At 45.1% G+C, this 18372-nt stretch overlaps 1 protein-coding gene across 2 annotated transcripts; it reads left to right on the top strand.

Annotated features, from left to right (window-relative positions):
• The first annotated feature begins 34 nt into the window (after positions 1-34).
• LOC147217204 (dual specificity mitogen-activated protein kinase kinase 6-like) lies at positions 35-11989 on the top strand. 2 transcript variants are annotated; one of them, XM_086175804.1, is made up of 12 exons: positions 35-348; positions 4691-4760; positions 5556-5604; positions 5699-5812; positions 6054-6173; positions 6286-6402; positions 7064-7115; positions 7206-7333; positions 7910-7987; positions 9170-9309; positions 9739-9784; positions 9970-11989. In XM_086175804.1, the coding sequence occupies exons 1-12, from the start codon at positions 330-332 to the stop codon at positions 10045-10047; spliced, it is 1011 nt and encodes a 336-aa protein (XP_086031930.1). In that variant the 5' UTR covers positions 35-329; the 3' UTR covers positions 10048-11989. The 2 variants fall into 2 exon arrangements, with proteins under 2 accessions (XP_086031930.1, XP_086031929.1); XM_086175803.1 differs by lacking the exon at positions 35-348 and adding an exon at positions 375-604.
• Positions 11990-18372: the final 6383 nt, after the last annotated feature.

The raw sequence follows: 18372 nt of genomic DNA, 5'->3' as shown, positions 1-18372 counted from the left end.
TCATCACGTCGTTGGAGCCTTCAGCTGTCAGACTTTGGCCACCCTAAAAGTGCAGGTTTTGTTAGCAAACTACGGCGAACTGTGTAGCCCGCGTTGACTTTTTTTTAAAGTCGTGCATTCCGCCGCTGGACGATCTTTGAACGCGCAATCCGTTGATCCGTACGGTCAAATTGCACGACGACGAACGACCTCGCTTTTAATCGCTTCTCGTTTTTGCACGACAAGCCAGCGCTCCCTGAGCGGGTGTGCGGGTAGATGCAGGGAGGGAGGGAGTAAAAAAAGGCAAAAGTCTTTGTGCTTCCCTTCCCCCTCATCAAAGCAAAGGGGAAATGTCTCTCTCTAAAGGAGGTGAGTGTTGTAACCCAGTCACGTTTTTTTTTTTGTTTTGTTTTTTTTTGTTTTTTTTTTGTAACATTTTCCATTTAAAACAGCCGTTGCATGTGTTCTCGGATCGCGACGTGCATTTTGCGGAGAAGTAGTTTTAAGCTAGCGACGTTTGACAAATATAACCTTGCCAGGTGGAATGCTGCTCGTATGAGAGCAGGGGGGGAAGAAGCTAGCCCGGCGGCACGTCGAGTCCACCAGACACCGCTTGTGTCTGAAGGTATTCCAGCCTAGCCGCTGTCGTTAGCAGGCTAAATAACACTTAGCGACGTTATTTAGCTAAATGTAGCTTATATTTAGCTAAATATATACGCCCGCGTTCGCTGCCCCGATGACGCTAGCTCGTACCACTTTCGCGACTATGAGGGTTTTTAACTACTTAACACACAAACTCGCCACAAAATGGGAATTTTAACTTAAAAGTTTATTTATATTTTATTTTCTTTCCCCCCGTCGCCGTTCATGTAACTCTCGGTGGGCTCACAGGTGTTCGTTCGTCTTCCTGACCCATGACTCATCGATTGTGTCGGATCCCTATTTTTTTTTTTTCTTTCAAACAGTGCAAACACTATTAGTCCTTGAAAATGTCCCCCCCTTCCCCGAAAAAAACTTTTTTTTATTTTTTTTGCGTGTGTATTTTATTTTAAACAAGAAACTCGTCAGCCAAGTGAGTCGGCGCCGACCGCTGGGTAAAAACATACACACCTCGGAAAAAATTAAGGTCCGTCCTTTGCGTCACACGCCGAGAGCAGTGATGATGTCAATTTACATTTCAAGTTCACCGCTTGTGCTGTTACACAATCATACTTGCGTTACCATGGTCGGGAGTACACACTATTTTTTTTTTTTTTGGAGAGGGCTGTGTAGATTGGCTGGGTGCTGCTCAGGCAATCACAGCCTTCGGCCTACCAAGGCATGTTTTGACTTGCAGCACCAATGGCTAGTGCTGCCGCTCTTTGTTGACAGTTCAGTGGATGCGAGCAGAGAAGGGGAGAGAGAGAGAGAGAGAGCCCTGCAGCTACTGCACAGGTTCTGCACCCTCGGGTGCAAGGCACACCGGTGCAGGTCCTGTGTGTGTGTGTGTGTGCGTGTGTGTGTATGTGTGTGTGTGTGTGTGTGAGAAAGTGGCCTTCTCTCCGGTTACCACCGGGGTGGAGTGGGCGAAACCTGCTCTCACTGCCGGTGCTGTTCGCGATATTGCTGAGGCATGTTTGGAGATTGGGTTCTCCCTTGCAGCACTGATAGGGCGGTGTGGAAGATTATCTGTGCATGAGTCATCATTGTCTGTATAGGGAGCTACTCAGAGGCTTCAGCTTACTGATGTTGACTTGCCACATTGCTACTGACACTTTGATCCCATGCACAATCCAGAAATTCTTGTTCACATTACGTATGTACTACAGAACTCTTGATATTTTCCACCGAGCATCACCGGAACGGCTGATTTCCTTTTCTGTATGTGAACTGACACTCTGCGGCTCCAGTAATGAACTTTCACTTATCTGAGGTAACTCAGTATGGCATAGAAAGAAAATGTTAACCACATCATAGTAAACTGTCATTGTTGTTTTTTTTTCCACAAAGACTGTTGCGTTGACAATTTGCATCCGTTGGCATTGACGATTTGTTTTCCTCTCAGTAAGGCGGTGCAATTTTTTTTTTCCTGTAAGTTTCAGCCATATCCTTCAGTAACATTTAACAAGACATTACAAATTCTTTACTGTGACGTCTTAAATACTCATGCAAGGCTCTCCTCGTATGAACCCGCATCGGGTAATAGCCCTGCTGTGTACTCTCTTTTATCCAGTTCTGTGAATATGCTTCCCGAGTACAGAGAGCAACCGGTGATCTTAATATAGAGATCTAATATACGATGAGTGGCGCCTTTAATTTCACTGTGTGTGTGTGACTAGCTTGTTCTCTGAAAAAGAAAAAAACACAGTTGTGCTCCGTGATGCTACTTTAGATCTGAAACTTTATCGAGTTCTACGCTATATTTTATTAGATAGACACTCATAGCAGGATTTCAAACAAGATTTTGTGAACGCATTGCTTTCTTTCAATGACCTAAACAACAACAAGCACTATTCTTCACTGCAGGGCTACTCTTATCTTTTTTTTTTTTTTTTTGCAGGGCCTAGAGTAAGTTATCATAATATCCGTGTGTATGTAGGTTTTCTGTGCTGTCTAGATATGTTTAGTAAACTGCAGCTGTTGCTGATGCCACGGTACAGTTGTAGTTGTGTCGAATCAGGATCAACCCGGGGACCAGCCAGGTCTTGCGCTGTGAAGCTCGCCTCAGTTGGCTGTAACGGGCACAGTGAGAACTATGCAAGCCACGTGAAGTGACATCATATTTCCCAAAGAGTCGTGACAGTTGTTGTGTTTTGAGCGGATGTGTCCAGTCTGACTGACTGAATGCTGTGTCCCGTTCTGCAGTGCCTGGAAGGGGCTATGATTTTAACAATGCACAGTCAACATGCCCAATATTGACTTTGACTATAAATACAATGCACCCGGTGAGGAATCAGTTGTTTTCCCGGTCTAGCAAAGTGTTGTTAAATATCTGAGACTGCTTAGATACTGCCTTTGCGTGTGAATTTTTTTTTCAGCGCTGTTCTCTCACACAACTCCGGTTTTGCTCTTTGAACAAAAGACTGACTGATTTGTCATGTCATTGGAAGGTTCTGAGTGTTCTTACTCTATCCCACGCAGAGGAAATGCAAAGTCTATTTTGGACTGTGCATGTGTGAGTAAATCACACTTCAATCTCTTCCTACCACATGAGACTACGGTATTCTGTCCAGACACAGTAGCCCTATTTTAAGCCTGCAGCGCATAATGAATCTGGTTGGACATCGAATCTAGAAATCTTTGTTTAATGAACTTTTCTTCCCATCCTCATCGAACCAATGGCGGTTTAATGAATCATACTTCCTCCAGACTGGAGTGCTGTGACTCATAAACTTACCGTAAAATTGTCAGCGACAAATTCTGCACATAAACGTGATATGTTGTGAGTTTTTGTTGTGTTTTTTTTTTTAAACTCTTCATTCCCTAATGAAGATGACTTTTCTGCTGGTTGCATGAAACCAGTTTCTCTGAACTGAGGTAGAATAATTACACTGCCTGCATGCAGCAAGAACAGGAAATAACCAGCCAGGTCTAAACTGTTTCTCATCATATCCCAGTGGGGGGAAAATCTGGCCAAGAACACGCACACACAGAAAAACAAGTGTTCTGTTTTTCCTTTCAACCTTGCAACAAGAGCAAACATGCTGAGCATGAGTGTCCATGTCCTATAAAGTTGATCTGTTTTTCCTGCGCGTGGCTCCCAGGCCCGGTAGTTCTGTCATTCTGGCAAGGACTCGCAACCCTTTAAGGGAAGTCCCGGTGGCTGCTGGTAAACCGTGTTTATGAATGAGCTGCTCTCACTGATCCAACCCAGAAAGCTCCCGGCGCTGCACAGTTTACACCGCCATACCTTCTTCCATATGTTGGAAAGCGTTTCAAATGATACATCGTTAAAAAGGGGAACATTATAGGAACACGTTGCTTTTGCAGCCGTGATCTTAGCTGCGTTTAAACATGAAATAAAAAAATCAGGATGCAGGCTCAGTTCTCTTGCTCCACACCCCCTCCTTCTCCATTTGGTTAGCATGCTGATTACTCATTATTCCGCCCTCTTTCTATTGCAAACCTCAGCTACTAGTTCACCTAATCTCCCGTTAGATAACAGATAATTCACTGCTGGCCATGTCAGGCAACTGCAAAATGATTGCTCCCTGCAAAAACACCCTGGTTGCCACGACCATAGAGTAAAAGCAGTCCCTATCACTATTCCTGTGTTGAAATATGAGCACAAGCAAAGTCCATGTTGTTGACACTAAGTGATCTATATTCCTACATCTTAACTATGGATCTTGGGAAATGTCTACTTTAGTCGTATGCTTTTGAATCGGGAAATAAGCATCGCATTATCTTTCCAGTAATTCCGCATTGACACGTTCATTTGTCTATGTGCTCGTACCAAACCACCCTGTGAGTGGATGATGTGCCAATCGTGTGATTTGGGATTGACCCTCGTCGATCAAAAACGGTAATTTGGTCAGTATTCAGCTTGAGTGCCAGTCACAGTGTCTTTTTTTTTTTCCCCCAACATTAGTGCAAACATTTGTTGTCTGCATTTCCCCAGTCATGCCAACGAAACAAAGAAATCTCCAGTATCTGGGATATCCAATTCTACTGCTAAATCAGTGCAATTTAATTGTTTTAAAATGTTTTGTTTGTTCTTTTTTTTTTCCAGGGAAGAAGAAGAACCCAGGGCTGAAACTAGCCCCAGAAGTGTTTGCACAGCCCCCGCCAACAGTTGCAGCGTAAGGCACTTTCCCTAGTTTTAGATCTGAAATGCATCCATTAACAGGACTCAGAAATCATAGGAGGGGCGATAATGACCCTCTGCAGTACATTTACTGACCAGAGTAGAGCTGGTTAAAAACGTGGGGGAAATAAAATAATTTTGAATGAAGGCATATTCAGAAGGAATGAGGGCATATTTTGAGCAGAAAGCCCTGGTGCAGACGGACACTAATAGTCAGTTATTGTAAATGTGTCAGAATCAGTTATTTCTATCACTGAAAAGAGGCCATTTCGAATCAATTTGAAACCGTGACTGTATGTCAACTCCATTATCTGCCGCGTGAGTCAGGTCTTGCAGAGAGTACATTTGTTTTTTTAACCCTTCTCCAGTACAATGCGGTAATAATTCTGTCAATTTTTTTTTTTTTTGTGCTAAATGCAATAAAATGTATCAACATCGATGTATTGTTACATGGTTATTGTTGAAAATCCAAAATATTTATATTGCCTGGAGAAGAGTGTCTGGAGGGCTATTATTTGACATTTTATTAGTTTTTTCCCAGTCCATTAAGCAATTTGACAATAAACAGTGAATACATTTAGCGACGAAAGGAGTGTACACTAGCATGGAGTTGTTTTCTGCATCACTGTCGAGTTAAATGGGTGCAAAGGGAGGGAGACCTTGAATTGATTTATCAGTGATTTCCAAACAAAACGACTTTAGCCCTGCTATGAATGTAGAATGTAGTATGTAGAATAAACAAAATCTTTAGAGAGTACTCTAACAATGCTATTTTCTGCACTTTTCACAGGCCCCCTCGAGATCTTGACTCCAAGGCTTGTGTCACAATTGGAGATCGGGTAAAGTTCGCCCCGTGTTCCTCAGGGATGTCTCATTTGTTATTTTGCCTAGTTGAACACACGCATTAACGTGACTGCCGTCCCTGCTCCCCAGAACTTTGTGGTGAAGGCAGATGACTTGGAGCAGATTGCAGAGCTGGGGAGGGGAGCGTATGGGGTAGTGGACAAGATGAGACATGTGCCCAGTGGTGTTATCATGGCTGTCAAGGTAAGCCACTCCGGTTGGCGGGAAGTCGCCGCTCAAATTACCTGATCTGGCATTTCTGCGCTTTTAAAATAGTCGCGAGACTCATAGATGTGTCGAACACATGAGCTCAGCCCGCAAACATTCAGATCATTAATTGGATTGATGTTACGCCGGGGAGGCGAGCGGACACTGGACACCAGCTGAGTAAATTGATGGCCCTCTAACGCGGCCAGATGACACTTTGTAATGTTTGTGTGTGCAGAGGATTCGTGCCACAGTAAACACTCTGGAGCAAAAAAGGCTTCTGATGGACCTGGATATTTCTATGAGGACAGTGGACTGTTTCTACACTGTGACCTTCTACGGTGCCCTCTTCAGAGAGGTGAAGCCTCTGTCTCAGTGCCCATCTTTGATTTACTGCGCAGATTTCCACCTGCTTTTATGGAGTGTCTGATTATCTTATGTTTTGTTCGTTGACAACCCTTTATGTTCAGGGAGATGTTTGGATCTGCATGGAACTGATGGACACCTCACTGGATAAGTTCTATAAAAAGGTTATTGAGAAAGGCAAGACCATCCCTGAGGACATCTTGGGCAAGATCACAGTAGCAGTACGTCCAGATCAATAAGTCCTACTCTAATGTTTGGGTTTTGAATGTGTTTTCATGTATTTACATCTAAAGAGTAACTGAGAATGCAGTGTCGCCTGTGGTAATCGGTACTTTGCAAGAGTGTTCATCTGCGATCATCCTTCTCTGTCTATCAAGAAAAATCTGCTAAACATTTTTTGTAAGATGCTAAGGTGCTACAAGTTATGCATGTTCTTCCACGCATTTGTCAAATCATCTCCAGTGATATTTCTGCATGATAATGGTGACGGTACAGGAGTGCGTGCGGGAGCGCGGTGGGACGGCCCTGTGGCAAAATCCGAGGCTTGCTTTTTATGTTTAAACCTGGATAGGCGGTTTGCCTAAAAAGTCCATCCTGCGTAAAATGGGCTAATATAGTCAGCCAGATTTTCAACATTTAAATTGCATTGTAATCTAAGCATTTAAAAATGGATCGTTGTAGTTAAGGAACATCCTAAATTTGTAATCAACCTTTCCAGCATTGTTTATGTTTAATTATCACATGTTTAAATGTAAAGCAGCTTTTGTTTTGAGTTATGGAGACACAAACTTTTTTTTTTTATTTCATTTTTTTCAATTCTCCCGCAGCAAAATGTATGCTCATTGATTCTCCTCACGTTATTTTACTCACTTGTTTCCACAGATCGTAAAGGCATTAGAGCATCTGCACAGCAACCTTTCAGTGATACACAGAGGTAATGGAAAGATCCTATTGATACAAAGTTTTTTTTTCCCCTCACTGTTGTTCTTTCTCATCATTCTCCCAACCGCCTCCCCTCCCACAGATGTGAAACCCTCCAATGTTCTGATCAACACTCAGGGTCAAGTGAAAATGTGCGACTTTGGCATCAGTGGCCACCTGGTGGACTCGGTAGCCAAAACAATGGATGCAGGCTGCAAGCCCTACATGGCGGTGAGTGTGCAGATCAGAAGGATACGTCCTAATGGACTGCAATGTTTGAGCAGTTACTTCTCTAGAAATCTAAACGGCATAATGTAATTTTTCCTGGACCGCCATACTCAACATTGGCTCGCCACTGTTTATTATCAGAGCCTCAGTTTGAGTATTTTGTTACAGAGACGTTAAATCGACCATCAGCTCATCCACGTCATTTCGAGTAAAGTAAAGGCTCCTTTTTACCACGAGCAGCTCTTCTGTCAGGTCATTGAATTGTTTGTCGAAGATCATTTGCACAGATCATTTAAAGCTAGTTTAACGTTACACCATTAGGTCTTCATAGAAAATCCTCCATGAACAGTATCAATGTTATCAAATGTTGCAGTTACCGGGTCACTGCTATAGACTGGATCTGGTTGAAAGCGTCATAGCGATGGTTTGCAATGGAGCCTGGCCTCCACTGTCTCATGCAGGGTCTTTCCATCCATTTTAAAGTTTCATCACCGAAAGAGCAGAGCACCGTTTCAAGTACCTTATTTCAAGTGAATTTTTAGGAAGAGTTGATTATTAACATGCTAATTTCTTTCGCAGCCTGAGCGGATCAATCCTGACCTCAACCAAAAAGGCTACAGTGTGAAGTCAGACATATGGAGTCTTGGTATTACGATGGTGAGTGGAAAGCAAAATATGTTGAAATCTGTCGTTTAATTTTTTTGTTCCGCAGAAATGACTCAGTTCTTTCAAGAATATCTAATCACTCGTCTTTGAGGTTATTTCACATAATAGGATGCAGATGTCAAATAGGACGGTACTACTAATCAAAATTCTTAACACGCCATAAGGCCAAATACAATATTTAAACGGCAGGAGCTCCAAATTTTGTGCGATGCAAAATATTTTGCAGCGCCGCGTTCATAAATGAGGTATTGTGATCCAAACCTACAAATCCTGTTCCCCGGTGAAACGGATCCAGGGAAAGTCTCATAATAAGACGTTTTTGACACAGTGTGTGAGACTCACTGTCCGATCACACGCCCAACATTTTTCGAGATCCAGTTACAGGTGTTTCAGAAACGCTGCCCTCACACTGAGTCATGGTGAGACAGTGCCAGCACAGAGGCCGAGACCTTGTTTCAGTCAAAAATAAAAGAAAAAGTATATGTATTTTGATATTACGTAATAAAGCCAAAGATTGTCTCTTAGGAGATGACTGATCACCGTAATATCCAGACTATAAACTTTTTTCACACGCTTTGAACACTGTGGCTTAAACAGCGATGCGGCTAATTTATGAATTTTTTTTTCTTTTTTTGGTCGAACGAGCCTCATGCCGCCAAAACACTTAGTCTCGTCACATCGGACTGATGAAATGACCGTGGAATTCCGAGGCCGTTCAATTCCGACGTCGAAAAGACGACTAACGGTTTTAGTGCAGGAGGAAGACCAAGATAGTGATCAGCTGGAGAAAGAAAAACAGGGATAGAAAATGGATGGCCTTTTCCTTGTGTTATCTATTATTAATCTGTTTCATCAGCCGTGTTACAGGCACTGTTTGGGGAAAAAAAGCATTCCCATTATGTATTTGTGGTTGTTACTGGTATGTTATTAATTAAGAGTAAAAAAAATGTTTCTGTAAATGTCTCATGTCACAGGGGACACCTGCGGCTTGTAGACAAGTGCAGCCTATATATGTACATATATTTATTTTCATTTGTTTTTTTTTATATTCTGGTGCACTCAATAGTCCGGAAATTTGCTATATAGATATGTATCACAAAAAGAAAAATAAGTTTTTTTATTGTACCATACAAACTTGTATTTTAGTAAAATCACTCTGTCTGTGTCTCCTAGATTGAGTTGGCCATTTTGAAATTCCCCTATGACTCGTGGGGCACACCGTTCCAGCAGCTCAAACAGGTGGTGGACGAGCCGTCTCCACAGCTACCTGCCGACCGTTTCTCGCCGGATTTTGTAGACTTCATCTCCCAGTGGTGAGTCCTCTCGCTTGTGTGCATGCAACCGCCGCTCTTCCAAAAAAAAAAAAAAAAAGAGCAGGGGGGGGGACTGAGTGGAGGCCCAGCAGGGGTCAGTATTTCCATCTCCTGTTACTGAAAGAGGGCGGTGTCAACACAGAACAAATGGATAAATGGATAGTTAAAAGGCAATCGTAGTCCGTTGCAATTTGATCCAGACACACACACTGCAAGGCTTGCATGGCACCGGCCTCTGCAACGCCAGCGATCGGCTCACAGTGTCTGGCAGACGAGGGGATGCAGTTAAAATTGCTCTCAACAGATGATCCCCTCCGACTATTTGGCCGCTCCAAATGTTTGTCTTTGCGGTTTAATACGGCGCACAGTGTATTCTTACGTTTTGGCAACGTACTCACTCTTGCACGATCCTTGTCTTTATTGTTTCAGCTTAAGAAAGAAGCCAAATGAGAGACCAGCTTACACAGAATTAATGGTTGGTATTGTTTTCCCCTCATCTCTTGACAGCTGTACTATCAAAATCCCACCTGTAATGTGTGATGCTCTCGTGTTTGTCCACTAGAGGCCAGTCTCACACAATTATTCCACCGCGATCACGGCTTTGTGCAGGGGGATTTTCGAAAAGTATCTAATGATGCATTTTCTTCTCCCCCGACGCAGAAACATCCCTTTTTCACCTTGCATGACTCCAAAGAGACGGACGTGGCCAGTTTTGTCAAGGTCATCCTGGAAGACTGATGGACTTGCGCTGGGATCCACCCTGTCCGAGTAGGCGGGACCGCTCAGCAAACGAACCGATTACCTACCTTTTTAAAACTCACTGGAATGACAGACTCTCGTGCACCCCACACACACACACATCAGGCTGTGAATTAACGACTGACCGCAGCCCGGCAGCACTGGAGTGGGAGAGTAGTGGTAATATGAACTCATTCGTTGAAAAACCAACTGGAGAGGTGAATTTCCCTCCGAGCGCCCCGTGTGTGCAGATATCCGCCGCGACAAATACGAACTGAAAAATGAAATGATGTTTTGTCTCGTTCTCCTTTTGTTTTGGCCTCCACTGCCCTTATTATTTCTCTCTTCAGAACAGACAGAGCCAGCCATTTTTTTTTTTTTTTTCTTTTGTGACACATATTGTCTGAATACTTTGAATTTCATCTGCAAAACCAACCTTACATGTGTATGTTGTTGTGTATTGAAAGCTATATTTGCATATGCATTCGTATGTTTTCTCATTATACAGAGTTTTGATACTGTATATCGTCAAGTGTGAATTTTACTGGACTAGAGCCTTATTTGTCAGATCACATCAGGTCAACCGACTGACCTGGTTTTGCCCTGAGGTGATTGGTCAGTGCTGGGGCTGCAGTTGTCGCAGGGTGGGCCGTAGGAAGCCCCGGGGCTGAGACAAAACACGCTGCACAGCGGTAAATGTCAAAGGTCACGCTGAAAGGAAAGAGCCGCGAGTCTCTTCTCGATCTCTTGGCAGTGTAAGAGAGTTATGTCAGGCGTCCCGTGTGATGGAAGTCGTAGCCGTGCGTGCGGCGACCTCTCAGTCAGTGCTTCTTTTCTGTTGGGTATGAAAGAGCTGTTTTCCAGTGCTGTCAATTCCGCTACCTGGAAGTATTCAGGGGTCACCTATTGAAGCTCACAGCTGCTCTCTCTGTGTGCCATTTTTGCAAAATACTTTTTTCACGAATCACCGCTTCAGCTGTGTGTTTCTTTCTCTCGGACTGATTCTGGCCTTGCATTTAAAGTTTTATTTCCACACCATTTAAATTCTTTTGTTACATTTTACTTACTCTGGAATCAGCATAGTCCTCTCCGTATGGGGCAGTTCTGTATGTTGGGTTTATTTGTCCCAGAAACCTTGTTATGCCTTACAGAGATGGTATGTCGGGGGAAATAATTTATGTGCTGAAGATGTAAATACTATCTCCTTTTTAATGTAACATGACACTGTTTTAATTTGGCAGTGTAGATGAGTGTAAGAGTGGTTGGTAGTAGTTAATTTTAATGCAGTGTGACACATCCATACGCAATCACACATCTCTAACAGGGCCAGCTGACTTATCGTTCGCCTATTTTGGTCCGATGCGCTGTCAAGCTCCACCGCTCAGGTTTCCCTGCTCTCCGCAGTGTGGAGATGGCCCCGCTTGTACTTTCCTTGAGAGCGCGAGTCTCTCCTCAGTCCGTGGTGGGCGGCCGTGATCTCTTCTGTCTCGCAGAAGTTGTTTTTGTTTGTTTTGTTTTTTTTTCCACCCACTCCAAGTGTTCAGAGACTGTGATGATGGTGTCAGTGACAATGATGTCAGTGGTGAGGACGACCGCCGTGCTCCCGCGCACGGCTGGCGCTTACCACCTCTCTGGATTACACTGTAGTGTGACCTTTATCAAAAGTCAGCAAGTCGAGAATATTTATGATTGTGAAAAATAAGGGAAAGCTAGCAACACCACAGAGAAGCTGCTGTTTTTATTTTGTTTTTTCTTCTTCGGCCTTCTTTGCATGGCCATTCCCTTCGGTATGTAAAAGTGACTTTTTACGCTGATCACAATGAGAATGGAACACTTGCTCTACCTCTTACTCCTTCACTCTATTCGCCACCTTTTTCATGTGGTGGGACTGACAAACTTGAACTATGGAAAGACAAAAAAATAAAGGCTTTATTGTTCAGTATCATCTTTTCTAGCTTTTATTTCAGGGTGGCTCTAGTGGGCGGTCCAGTAACTGTCAATCGGTTTTCCTCTCCGTTCCAGGATTGTGTTTTCCGTCTTCTCAAATGACTGTAGGACTGCGATGACTTGCAACTTCAGAGGTAATAACCAGCGACAAAGTGTCAACCAAGCGCCGATCCCGTCACGGTGATATCTCGTTTCTCCCTCGCAGGCTGTTTTACACGTTTTCTCCTGTCGGAGGAATCCGCGAAGGTTCTCGGGCGTCCGGGTCACGGTCGGCACTTGTCAGAGAAGCGTCACGGACGAGAGGTGAAACGTCTCAAAACGTTTTTTTCAGGATGAGCTTCAAGAAAAATTTCGACCGGTAAGGGTCAAGGATCCTCACTGCTTCCGAGGAACCAAGTCTGCGGATGACTTTATTTCAGTGACTGTCTATTATCACAATAATCTCTGCGCTAGTAATGCTACAGTTGGATTTATTTATTTTCCTAAATATTCTTATATAAGTGCACAAAAGTGAACACGCACCACTAAGCTAGTCGTGATTCTTCAGAGCGTCCCATGAATAGAGAGATTTCCCTTTGATGGAGTGCTTTTGCCGTGAATGTTAACAACGGCTAGGTCGACAAAAGCCCACTTCCAGCGCGCCGCTCCGCTCTGAGTGTCCCCGTTAAAGACCGATCACTTCATGCCAGGATGAGGAAACTCAATGCCAGTTGACTGTAGGCAGCGGTTTGCGAGAGAGACGACCAGATAATCTTTTTAGGAAACAAGCCCCCCTCGACGGGACTTGCGTAACGCTGCTCAAAAGGTGGTCGTGTGAGGGGAAAATAGACGGCGTCTCGTTGAATTACCGTGGCGGCTGTGATTCAGTATGGACTGTGATGCAGAACTGAAGTACAATGTCACTGAGCTGCAAATGCGCATTGAATGACTGTCAGAGGGGTGGCAGTAAAATTGAGCTGTCAGGCAATCGTGTCTTGTGAATGAATGCAGGACGGCTCTGCACAGCACGATGCAGTTCTCCTTATAGCACCAACTGAGGAAGTCTCGCAATGTTAATTCAGTGGTTTCTTATATTACACAGCTGTGCATCGAACTGATAATCCGAATATTTCAATTAAAAACCACAGACTTGCATACGGGGTTTTAACTCGTTACCTGAATACATGGGTTTAACTTTTTTTTATTCACAATTTATTTGACGATGCAACTACAGTTACCTTTCTATCTTAGCAGTTGCAGTAATCTATTTGTCTTATATCAGTGCTAATATTTCATTTCTCCCCCATATCAGCATGCATTTTCTAGCAATTCAGTTAAATCCCTGGATTTTTAAAAGTTCGCGGTTTTGCCCTTAAACCAGCCACTCCCTAGGCAGCTTTGTCGTGGGGTTGGGCTTCGCCAGTCGTCCATGTCGCTGCAAAGACTGAACAAAACGAGAACTTGGAAATTCTACGATGGCTCCGAATCCCAAACGGCAGACGCAAAACTGCAGACGAGTGTTTGTGTGTCTCCCCCCTACGGTTTGGGATGCCTGGTGTTTAGTTGGGTGAGGGTGAAAGGGCATTTATGGAACAAGATCTGGGCGGGTCCCCGTCTTACACGGCACATCCTTACGCAACCTGCTGTTCTGTATACGGGGTCCTATTGCACCCCGACTCTGGGAGGTGGAGGGAAGGGTAACCCGTGTTTACTTGTCAAAAGCCAAGAAGTCTTGGCAGGTGTCATTCCCATCAAAATTAGAAGGTGTCCTATCTAACCAGCACTCACAAACATGAGTAGAGGTTAAGCTCTGCAAGAGAAACCATTGCGGTCCAACTGCGAGCTCAGCGCTGCACCCTGTTCTCGTATGCAGCATTACGGCGCCTGCGGTTCCTCAGGATGAACGGAGGACAAACAAAGAATTATTTATCCAAAATAAGGGACCGGTCGATAAGAGCGTTCAGCTAATTTGCTAAAACGTAACTCAAACCGGCTCCGATGTTGACGCATTGCCGCTTGTCACGTTTAGATTTGGAATATTGTGAAATATCACAACTCCAAATCAATCGTTGCTCGTGTTTCTCTGCCGGACCATCGTTGTATAGATTTAACCCAAAAGGCAGATGTGTTTTTACGTGACGGTATGCGTAATGTAATGTGGGCCGTGACATGCCGGATAAAGCCTGGCCTTTCTGTCAAAAGCCTTAGGGGGAGTGCTGTGCTCTCCCGAATCAAAGGATCGGGCGACAAAGCAGACACTGGTCCATGAATACATGTCCCGCAGAGAAGAAACCGTCTCAGGGGAATTTGAACACAGCAATTACGCAATTACATTGTGGGTGGATCTTCGGGAAGAAGAAAAGGTCGGCTGTTGACTTAGACGGCCTCAGTCAGGCAAACATTAATATTCAATACGCCATCTTAGCATTAATTATGTCTGTTGGAATTATCTCTTTACGAGCACCAGGACCGGTGTGGGTGCTGAAGGTGATAGCAGGACGGATTAGCGATTTGCCGGTTGAGCCCTAGATTAAATCATGGCATAACCCCAGAGCACGGGAGGGGCATCTATCACGAAGCACAGCCTGATACGGGATCTATCCACCCCCCGCCATTTCATATGTGCCGACTGAATGAGCGCGTGTGAATAGAGCCTTGCGAAGCAAATTATTAAAGCTAATATTTGTGATCACCGAAACCACCAACGGAATAGTAAACAAAACAGGCAAAGGGTTTAACGCGCCGTTTCCTGATACTCACTGCTGTTACGGGTTCGCGAGATAATATCCTCATTGTGTTTTTGCGAGTTCAACGTAAGGACTGCGTCTAACCGTGGAATGGATGACTCTTCGTAGGAAATACAGGGATTTGAACCATCGAGTACGGTGACGAATAAGTAACGACGGGTCGGGGGAGAAGCTCGGCATGTCGCAAGACGCTGCACCCCTAGCGATGAGGACGTGCGGCGTTGACTCTACGATTCCGGCCCTTTTGCACTATTTGCAAATGTGGGGCAGCCAATGAAAGTGAAATGCAATCTCGCCACGGAGCGGAGGTGCTGTGGTCCGATGTCAACGGGTGGAACAGCTGCGGCGAGGCAACCACCCCCCCCCCCTTTAAACCCACAGCTGACAGACGGACGGACCACCCGTACCTGCATCCTTGAATAGTTATTCTCGTTTCCTGCTCAAATTCATTTTAAGATTTACGTTTTTCTGTCTCTGACCTCCCGTCTCGCACACGCCTGATTACATAAATCTGTTTCCATCGATGACCTCCAGCGACTATCGATCTACCAGCTATGTTGTGGCAGGCAGCGCAGCCAATGAGCAGACAGGCCGCTGCCAGCGCTCAGCCCACTACGCAAATTACGAGGATAACTTTCATATCACCTGAGGCGGTGCTGTGTAAACGCTTGTGCACGTAAACGACACACGTGTGAAAATAAGTGGGTAAATAAGGTCTCGCCGCGTTTACGTCATTTCCATCGATAGAACCGTTCCAGAGCCGCTATGATTGGATGTGTTGTTCTATCTTTGCACAGGATGATGTCAGCACAACCCGCATTTCTTGAAATGAGCATATTTCCTTAATTAGACGGCGCAGTGGTTTGGCGCTCCAGCGTCGCAGCGAGAAGGTCCCTGGTTGGATTCTGCCAGCGGGTCTTTCTGCGTGGGGTTCCTCCCACGGCTCAAAAACCTGCAGGAGTTTCATTGGAGACCCTATATTGCCCAGATGTGAATGACAGGGTTAATGTTTGTATATCTATATGACATGTAAATGAGAAAGTGAATGGATGTGTCTATATGAAATGTAAATGAGCGAATTTAAAAAAAAAAAAAAAGGTTGTACGTGTGTATATGTGAGGTGATCGAACCCTGCCCTCACCCACTAACTGCCCTGATAGGCTGCGACCCCGAGTGCAGGATAAGCGGTATAGAAAATGAAAGATTAATTTCTAGATCATTTGGAAAACCTGACTTTTCACATCGGACGTTGAACCCAAGACTGCAACAATGACTTTGTTGAAGTTGTTACTTTGCATTTTGCCATTCGAGTCTTTACCAGATGAAGCAAATTTGTCTCGAGTGCCTTCTTGTATTTCCCAGTTTTGCAGCGTTAGATATTTTAGATGTCAATCAAACGCGCTGTTCTTTATCATACGTGAGTCACGTTGTCGTTACTTACCGAACCTGCCGGTCGACCTTGGAAGGTGCTCACATTTCTGGTAACGGGAGCCGTCGGCGGCTGCGAGTGGTTTCGTTGCAGGCGGCAGCCCGACTTCAGATTGAAATGGCCGCATCATCGGCCCGGACACATGACAGGGTTAAAACTACTCCGATTTTTTTTTTTTTTTTTGTGTGTGTGTGTGTGTGTGTATATGTGTTACGGTCACATTGCTTTTGGCTTTTGCCGTGATTGGATAAAAAACAATTGGCGTGCCGGATAATGACGGAGACCCCCCTCCTCGACCCCCCCCGACGCTGCCTGTTTTTCTGAAAGAGAGCTGATGCATTTAGAGCCCAGCTGGCCCGATGGAAACATGTCCGTCCCCTGTGAGAGAAAGTGCGGAGAGACGCTGCTCATCGAGGTTGCGTGTCCGCGCCTGTTCATGCAAAACGAGCAGCGCTTAAAAAAAGAACCCCCGACCGCCGAGACCTCTTTTGAATGTCACGACGGCGAAGTGCGATCATCGAGCTTTCGCTCTTTTCCACTGTGGATTGCGTCTTTTTATAAAAGCCATTCTCGCCATACCTTCACCATCGCTGTAACAAGAGTCAGGAGCCGATGCGTGAAAGTTTCTGTTTTTAGATCATCCGGGCCCTCAGGAAGAAATAAATAGAATTGAATAAAGTGCATGAAAAAGTTTTTCCAGGCAGACTGTCATTGCGGCGGAGCAGGTGCGTCGTATATTAAGGATTCGGTTCCGTGAAAGTGGAGGTCCTCCATTTCCAAATCCGGCGCTGCTCCTGAGGGCCCCGGCGGATGCACCGGGGAGTGATTAGAGCGAGCGTCTCCCTGCAACACGACCGCTCTTTTCTCTTCTGAGTGATGGAAAGTAATCGTCTCTCGCAAACGGGGGCGATGCTTTATTCCTAAAATAGACTCGGTCAAAGCGCTTGACTTTTCTGTGATTATTTCCAAGTTTGCCCGTGTTTAAACGCCGCAAATAATCCCGGCTTCTGGGCGGGAGCGTAGCGTTTGGGTGTCTCGTGCTTTTTTTTTTTCCCTTTTCAGTAATCTTTCGACTTAATGCAAATGATTGTGCAGCATTGCACGCACGCAAACACACACACACACACACACACACACGGCATGACAAGAGTGTAATTTTAATTAAACATCTGCGCCGCGACCGGGACTTACGAGCGGGAGTCAATAGGTTATGTTGTTTACCTGAGCCCGCCGGTGTAACACTGAGCCTCCCCTCCCGCGTGAAGACGTCTTACGCCTTAAGTGCGTCTCCTCTAACGTTACCTGCTTTCCTCAGCGGTCACAGAAGACTTCTGCCCTGTTTTTTTTTTTTTTTTTCACCACTCCGCCGGATTAGACCAGGCTTTGATTACACTTGCAGACTCGTACTTGGACTTAATTACACCGCACCGGAGAAACTACATCCTTACGTATTTGTTGTACGGCTCTTGCGACTGTTGGGTTTGACATTTGCTCCAGGGTAACTGTTGTTCTGAGGCGCTTCTTGTTGCTCTAGATATGAAACCATTAAAATGTGAGACGTGAACTTGGTGTTCGACCCCCCTTCCGAGAGAGTTTCTAATCAGCGGTGTTCTGCAGAGCTTCTCCGTCATTGTTCTCCTTGCGGCCCGACCTGCTTAAACCGAGACGCCATAAGCCACCCCCGTAATCTCAGGGCCGCACGGGGAGACGAAATTGTGTTTGTGACGTAAGGAATAATCTCCTCGTCGGGAGAAATCGCATCCCGAGTGGAACGGAGAAATAACTCGCTAGTTTGGGACAAGAGTAGCCATCTGCTTATTAACAGCTGGTTATTAGTCTGTGAGGAAAAGGGCTCCAACGCACATACTAACCTTTCTTTTCTGTTAAAATATAAATTGCACTTGTGTGAGCAGCAGCAGCAGGGACTCGCTCTCGTTTGTGTCAGTCAGCATCGGCATCCCGTTGCCGGACGGCGACGAGGCCGCGGTCGCAGCGCCGACATCCGCCCGGCAGGTCTGAGGCGGAGGAAATAATCTCACCTAGAAAAAAAGGGCGAAGATGATATCGACCATCTGCTTCATCTGGAGGGGATTTGATTGGTTCGCTGCAGCCGAGTGGAGCGGCGGGGATGATTAGGTCTCCCTGGTGTCCGGTTCCGCCGGGTGCCTGGCTCAATGTCACCGCTGATCTGATCTTCTAATCTTGTCCAGTCCGAATTAAATC

This window comes from Fistularia commersonii, chromosome 28 (assembly GCF_037954325.1).
Source record: "Fistularia commersonii isolate RoL2024-O1a breed Wild chromosome 28, RoL_Fcom_v1.0, whole genome shotgun sequence".
NCBI classification, from domain to species: domain Eukaryota; kingdom Metazoa; phylum Chordata; class Actinopteri; order Syngnathiformes; family Fistulariidae; genus Fistularia; species Fistularia commersonii.
Note: the sequence above shows the minus strand (reverse complement) of the source record. Positions and strands in the feature narration are given on the sequence as shown.

Excerpts from the sequence above, each read along its gene's own strand:
- LOC147217204 (XM_086175803.1), top strand. The coding sequence starts at position 439 with ATGTGTTCTCGGATCGCGACGTGCATTTTGCGGAGAAGTAGTTTTAAG. Across the intron at positions 6,174-6,285 it reads ACGGTGCCCTCTTCAGAGAG|GGAGATGTTTGGATCTGCAT; the intron begins GTGAAGCCTCTG and ends CTTTATGTTCAG. Across the intron at positions 7,116-7,205 it reads CCTTTCAGTGATACACAGAG|ATGTGAAACCCTCCAATGTT; the intron begins GTAATGGAAAGA and ends CCCCTCCCACAG.